This window comes from Cetorhinus maximus, chromosome 18 (assembly GCF_964194155.1).
Source record: "Cetorhinus maximus chromosome 18, sCetMax3.hap1.1, whole genome shotgun sequence".
NCBI classification, from domain to species: Eukaryota; Metazoa; Chordata; class Chondrichthyes; order Lamniformes; family Cetorhinidae; genus Cetorhinus; species Cetorhinus maximus.
The window spans coordinates 39356163-39363859 of record NC_135896.1 but is presented as its reverse complement, the minus strand read 5'-3'; the positions used below and the strand labels follow the sequence as shown (position 1 = coordinate 39363859).

The window sequence follows — 7697 nt, the reverse complement described above, 5'->3', positions numbered from 1 at the left end:
CTAATTTAAGATGATTGGTAAAAGAACCAGAGGTAATGTGAGAAATAACTTTTTTACATAACGCATGGTTAGGATCTGGAATGCACTGCCTGAAAGTGTAATGGTGATAGATTCAATTGTGGCTTTCAAAAGGGAGTGGAATAATTTTGAGGAAAAAAATTTGTAGGGCTACAGAGAAAAGGCAGGGGTGTGGGAATAGCTGAATTGCTCTTACAGAAAGCCAGCACAGTCATGATGAGCCCAATAGTCTCCATCTATACTGTAACCATACTATGATTCAATACTTTGTGTATGTGCCTATTCCAAGTTCCTCTGGCATTTTAGGTCCTCCTTCAGTCTCAAGTCTTTAATTCTGGCACCTCTTTTTTGTAAGAACAGACAATTTAAAACTCACTTTTCCACAACTGCTTCATCTAATTCAGGGTTGCGGGGAGTCAGAGGCAATGGGTGCTAGGTGGAGTACATGCAGGATGGGACACCAGTCCATCACAATTTAAAATTCCAAACATGAATTGGAGGAAGAGCCTGAAAATGGCAACACAATTTGGCAGATGCTTGAGGAATAAGCAAACAAATGAACATAATCTGCAAGAAATTGGTTAAGGGAGAAACATCACCAGGAGACTCCCTTTTTGAAATGTTTGAGAGGATATTTCACCTAATCTGAACAAGTAGTGTGGCCTTAGTTTAATGTCTTGTATAAAAGATGACTTCAACAATACAGCACTCCCTCAGTTTAGGGGACTTTTATTTATTCTGGCAAGGTCAGCATTTGTTGCCCATTCCTAATTATCCTTAAGAAAGTGATGGTTTCTTGAACTGCTGCAGTCCATCTGGTGTAGGTTAGGAAGGGAGTTTCAGTTTTTTGACCCAGTGGCAGTGAAGGAATGGTGATATAGTTCCAAGTTAGGATGGAGTGCAGCTTGGTGGAGAATTTGTAGGTGGTGGTGTTCCCATGCAACGACTTCTTTTGGGATTTTGTTTACCTGTGTGGAAGACCCATTGCAGCCCCAAACATTCGCCTATACTCAATTTAAGCAAACTAAAAATGAGTTCTTGTAACAAGCCAGCTCTTTCTGCATGTGTTTGTGAGAGAGGAGACAAGGGAAAGAGAGAGATGGTTAGCTGTGTATCTGCACATGTTTATATAGAAAGGTTTTTATAAGCAAGAGAAGGTTAGTTAAACAGTTTATGTCTCTCACAGTTGTTACAGTCTCTCTTTAGTTGCTCTTGGCTTTTGCTCAGGCCTGGCAACCAATGAGGGTCCCTATTGTAGTGGCAGCTTCTCATCCAAACAGGAGAGGGAATGTGTATGAGGGCCAGCAGCAGCTTCTCCTTCAACCCTCCTGTCACTTGCACAACAACAACCAGCAACAGAACAACAAGCAGAGACTTATTAAACATAAAACTTCTCACCCAACATCACCCCAAGTTAGGTGGGGAGAAGGGAGCACCCAGTAAAGAGAGAGAGGTTTTAAAAGGGCCATCGGATAGAAGGGACTCTGGCATTTGGCCATAGTTAAATGTTGGGGAGAGGAGAGGGGGGACAAATGACGGGATTACAGGTGGTGAGCTCTCTCCATACTGGACAGTAATGAGGTTTTCAATAGCTTGGATAGAGAGAGGCCTAGTTCTTTAAACCTAACTTCCTCATCTCTCTCCCTGTAATGAAGGAGTGAAAGGAATCAGCTCAGCGCTCAGAAGTGCTTATTGCTTTTGGTTTTGCATATGATTTTTTAAAAGTTCATTCATGGGATGTGGGCTTCACTGGCTCAGCCAGCATTTATTGCCCATCCCTAGTTGCCCTTGAGAAGGTGGTGGTGAGCTGCCTTCTTGAACCGCTGCAGTCCATGTGGTGTAGGTACACCCACAGTGCTGTTAGGGAGTTTCAGGATTTTGCCCAAGAGACAGTGAAAGAACGGCGATATATTTTCAAGTCAGGATGTGAGTGACTTGGAGGGGAAGTTCTAGCTGGTGGTGTTCCCATCTATCTACTGCCCTTGAGCTTCTAGATGGTAGTGGTCATGGGTTTGGAAGGTGCTGTCAAAGGAGCCTTGGTGAATTCCTGCAGTGCATCTTGTAGATGGTACACACTGCTGCCACTGTGCGTCAGTACTGGAGGGAGTGAGTGTTTGTGGATGTTGTGCCAATCAGGTGGGCTGTTTTGTCCTGAACAGTGTCAAGCTTCTTGAGTGTGGTGGGAGCTGCACTCACCCAAGCAAGTGGGGAGTATTGCATCAGTCTCCTGACTTGTGCCTTGCAGGTGGTGGATAGGCTTTGGAGAGTCAGGAGGTGGGTTACTCGTCACACGATTCCTACCCTCTAACCTGCACAGTAATTATAAGGCTAGTCCAGTTCAGTTTCTGGTCAAGGATAACCCCCAGAATGTTGATGGTAATGCCATTGAACATCAAGGGGTGATGGTTGGATTCTCTCTTGTTGGAGATGGCCATTACCTGACACTTGTGTGACGCGAATGTTATTTGCCACTTGCCAGCCAAAGCCTGGATATTGTCCAGGTCTTGCTGCATTTGGACATGGACTGCTTCAGCATCTGAGGAGTCGCAAATCATCAGCGAATATCCCCACTTCTGACCTTATGATGGAAGGAAGGTCATTGATGAAGCAGCTGAAGATGGTTGAGAAAACAAACAAGAAAATAAAAAAGGGGATGGGGGAACTGGATGAGAGAGAACTGTGTGCAACAACAAAAGGATCAACTGATGCCTTCAGTACAGGAAAGTCTCTCAGTGACAGAAAAAACCTGATTAACATCCAAATTTTGGGATGGCTGGAACCTATCTAATTCACTCCCATTATAAAGTATGTTTGCCACTTGCAATTTCACCGTTTGCGAGAATTCACAGGAACGTAACCCTCCATGAACAGCAGGACTTTACTGTACTGCTGCCCCTGTGTATTGATGGTGGATGGGGTGCTTATCAAGTGGGCTGCTTTGTGCTGAATATTGTTGAACTTGAGTGTTGTTTGTTGTTGGAGCCACACTCATCTAGACATGTGGAGAGTATTCCATCACACTCCTGACTTGTGGTTTTCACATGGTGGACAGGCTTTGGGGATTCAGGTGAACTACTTGCCACAGAATTTCCGGTCTCTGACCTGCCCTTGTAGCCACAGTATTTATATAGTTAGTTCAGCTGAGTTTCTCACCAATGGTAACCTCCAGGATATTGGTGGGGGATTCAGCAATAGTAAATCCATTGAACATTAAGCGAAAATGATCATTGCCTGGCATGTGTGGCAGAAATGTTATTCGTCACTTAACAGCCTATGCCTGAATGTTGTCCAAATCTATGAGAGCATGGACTGTTTTATTATCTGAGGAGTCACGAATGGTATTGAACAGTCTGCAATCCTTTGTGAACCTTCCCACTTCTGACCTTGTGATGGAGGGAGGGTCATTGATGAAGCAGCTGGAGGTCTAGGGCCTAGGACAATACTCTGAGGAACTCCTGCAGCGATGTCCTGGGCCTGGGATGATGGGCCTCCACCACACCTATCTTCCTTTGTGCTAGGCATTACACTTCAACTGGTTTTCCCTGTTTCCTGTGGACTTCTTGCACCATACTTGGTCAAATGCTGTTTTGATCTCAAGGACAGTCACTATCACCTCACCACTTCACAGTGTCTTTGACAAAGGGTGTGTATCCCTCGTCGGGGTTCCAAGATTGGGAAATGTCCCAACCATTAAGGAAGGTTGCAGGGTTCTTTGTCCTGACAGATGAGTAGACGCCAGTTGGCCAGACTGAATTATGAAATGCAGATGGTCTTTGTATAGCTCTCTTTGAATTTGGTCTGTGCAGCCCAGAGGGGGTCATTAGTGTCTCATCAGGAATGATGAGGTGCAAGTTTCTCTGATACTGCCAGGTAGCTCCTTTTGTTCAGGGATCACAGACAGCCATAGATTCAGCCATTTTAAAAGGTCTTTGTCCAGGTTTTAAAATTTTAGAAATAGCCATGAGGATATCTATATATATTTTACAAAAATATACAGAGTGAGGTCTTAGTCCCCTCATGCACTTATTGAATTAAATTATACCTGTCTTTTCATTCTGCTAACCTGCATTTTCCTGAAGTCCTTTACAGTCCTGAGTGTTTTACATCAGTGATTTTTAAAAAATATAAACAGATATGCTTCCAAGCCGTTGTTTCTAGTTCGATATTTACTTTGACCTTGCCTTGAAATGAAAATACAAATCCTTGAAAACCTGAGAAATCTGTGGTGTTAGGCATTTAAAAATTTTGATTAGCTATCACTCGCATGGGAAATTCTTAATATAAACTCCATTCATAAGTTGCTATTATGCTTTTATTAAACTGGTCTGTTAGTACTGTATCTTATTCCAATTTTTGGGACACTGATGCACAAACTAATACACAAACCTTTTGGAAGGATGCATGTACATCACCATTCCTTTTATTTATCAGATTGCTAACAGCTCTCAGATCTGTATAAAAAGGTAGGCAATGCACAGAGGATTGCTTAAAAGGGCTTCTGTTGTTCCAAGTGATTAAGATAAAGTCAAGTAAAATTTTGTGAATTAAGTCTTCAGCATAAAAAAACTGCTTGTGGCAAAAGGAAATAATTTTTAATTTGACCTACAAAAGTTAATAAATTACACCATTGTTCCAACAAAGGGACAGTGCAGAAACTGCAGCTATTGTCATCATTTTTTTAAAATTGAGAAATGGATGGAAGGGAAAGTGCAAAAAGAGATAACAGGAATGACAAAATATTGTTTAAATGGATGGTATACAAAAATCTGAGGGCTAAATACAGATAAAAGTAGAACACGTGGAAAATTACAGGTGCACCCATTAGAATGACCAGGTTGTAATACATAGCACAATTGAAAGTTTAAGTAAAATGACTTACCATCTTCTGACATTTTGTTTTCAGCAAATTTATATACACGGTATATATAAAGGATTTTTAAAAATTGCTTTTATTTCTTACTAGTTATTTCACAACAAATGTAAATTTCATACGTTTTGAACATAAATATTGTAAAATAGGTCAAATATATCCAACATACCAATGCACAAGTCTTCAGTCCTATGAAAAATCATGACAATAATACAGTATATTCATATCTGAACTACATACTTGCTTACTGGTAGCACTTTGAACTTTTCCAGGTGAGTTAAAACATTACATGCAATGTCATGGCTACACAGGCTATTCCTAGTGAAAGTGCAATACACAACTAAACATCTGTTAACTGGATCCAAACTCATCAGCTAAACTTATTAAACAATCTCTCTTCTGACACTAAAAAATCACTACCTGCAGAAATCATTGTCCTCAAACTGGTCTTGTATTAAGATCACAGCAGTCATGTAAATCCAATTTTAGTATATTAACTTGAGGTGGCACTGATTTAATTTCTGGATTAGAGGCTTTGTTAAATAAATGTGTAAGTCTGCAGCTTTTTAATACACATATGCAACTACAACTGGTTTTAATTTTAGTAGCCTTAACCAACATCTCTTACATTTTTCTGCTATATTGCACAGAATCTAGTAACTAATGTAGTCAGAATTCAACTTGTGACATCTTTAACAGTTGCTGCAGTCTGTTATATTAAAAATTCACAAGTGTTTGTAGAACCACATGTAAACCTTTTAATGGCATTGAGAATCTACATACCTATTGACTACTGTGGCTATTCTATTTTTAAAAACTGTCATGATTTAAATCTTCAATTGTAATCCTACTTTTTATCATCATTTTTAATATGTGCAAATACATTTTCTGTTAATATACAAATATAAAAGTAAAAACAGATGAAACACGCTATAACTTTGTAAGCAGACAAGTAGTACTCCAGGTACTGCCTAAACAGAACATCAAATGATTACACACGAGACAGGCTAAATATGTCCATAAGTGCAAGATAATGAGGCAATGATGGATGAAGTTATCTATAAAGACCCTCAATTTGAAAACTTAAAAATGTTTGTGTAATCATTTCCTGCAGTTTCACTGACCACCACCAAATTTACATGCCTGTACATACATCAGTAATTTCAAATATGTATCATGTTTTGTTCTTTTAATAGCATGCCATTTAGCTAAGAACTATATAAGGTCCAGTTTTATTCAATTCTACGCTATTTATTTTTTTTGTCCAAGTAGCATTCAAACATAACTGTTCTGCAATTCTCAATCTGAATCTTATTCACTAACCAGAATACTAAGTTTGGTATGCTTTGTCATTCAATTATGGTTTTGTAACGTTCTTATGTCGGACAGCCGATTGAGGTATTATAAAAAGCAATTTTGTAATAAAAGTGACCTCCACACACATTAGCAGCATTATTTCTATTTGATTCTAGGGATTACATAGTGCAAGTTCATAGTATAGTCAACCATGTATTATCAGAGAATATCGAGGTTGTACAAGTACTTCAAATAATTCTCTTCTGGATAATAATAGTTTATTAATGATCTGTTAACCTCACAAATACAAAATCTGGTATACTGGGCTACTCAATTATGTAATGACAAATATTTGGACATCTGGCATGTATAAGCCACATGAGATGCCAAAAGGTAAAGTGGCCTTCATTGAATATAGCTGATAAAAGTGGTTTACATGAGACTCTATTTTAAAATAACAAGCAAGAATAAGCTCAGCTGTACAAGTTAACTAAAAGATCTTACAAAAGTAGTTTCTACCCACATAGCTAACACCAGCTCAGCTGTCGCATTCTTTATTTTGCTCTTTAAAACAAATTTTCCATGATGCTATTGGCATTGTATCAATGAAACATATAGAATTCACAATATAGGAAGAGACATTTTGTGGTCTGATACAATATCAGAATCTTACTGTAAGTCATTTGTACAGGATAATATTCCAAGACCTCAATTTTGAAAAGAAGTGATAAGACATTGTAGCAATAAGGATCTCTTGTTTCTTCCACATGGAGGGTCTAGTTTATGCCAATTTTTGATCCACAGTGCGTCAGGTCATCATGGCTGACACTCAGACTTCTGGATTCTGTCAGACAATTATTTCGTTGCTGTGGTTCACATAAAAAAAGAAAAAATCACAAATAAGTTTTTGTATAACATTAAAGCCATAATATTCACGGATTTGTTGCACAGTATTATTCTGTTAACTAAAGATTAAATTCAATATTTTCAAATGCTTAAAGCTGATGGCATGAAAGGACATTTGCAGTGTTTTGTATAACATGAAGCCAATCTTAGAAACATTTGTAAGGATTTTCCTACAATATGCTTTTTGTATTTCTTGCTTGTTTTAACAATTACAAATTAAATGGCATCTCTTAGAACTCCAGTCATAACTGCACACAATTAGTTCCCCTATTTTCAATCTTGGATAAAAAGACAGTAAAGTAGAATATACCACAAATTGCAACAAATGTGAGAAAACTAGAAAACAAAGATAGAGAGCAAACACAAATGTTTAAGAATAAATCTGTAAAATTAAAAAACAATATTGTGCAATTAAGCATTTCATCATGGAGGATACCAGTAATTATACAGAATTTTATCCAAGCACAGTGTAACCTAACAATACTAATTGCTTAGTAACCTGTGGAATATCTACTCACACAGCAAATCAAATGTCACAAAAAATTATAATTAACATTAATTAACAATTTCTTGAATATTTACTTTTTAAAAAGCAAATGCTAATTGC

The 7697-nt window shown here is 38.3% G+C and overlaps 1 protein-coding gene across 6 annotated transcripts in view; it reads right to left on the bottom strand.

Annotated features, from left to right (window-relative positions):
• Positions 1–4949: 4949 nt before the first annotated feature.
• Positions 4950–7697, bottom strand: part of klc1a (kinesin light chain 1a) — a 101917-nt gene continuing 99169 nt past the window's right edge. For all 6 annotated transcript variants that reach the window (XR_013579462.1, XR_013579463.1, XM_078562474.1 and 3 more), the window contains one exon: positions 4950–7050. Coding sequence is in view for 4 of the 6 variants with exons in the window: in XM_078562479.1 (XP_078418605.1) it covers positions 6961–7050 (90 nt within the window). In the remaining 2 variants the exon portion in view is untranslated. The remainder of the gene's footprint in view (positions 7051–7697) is intronic.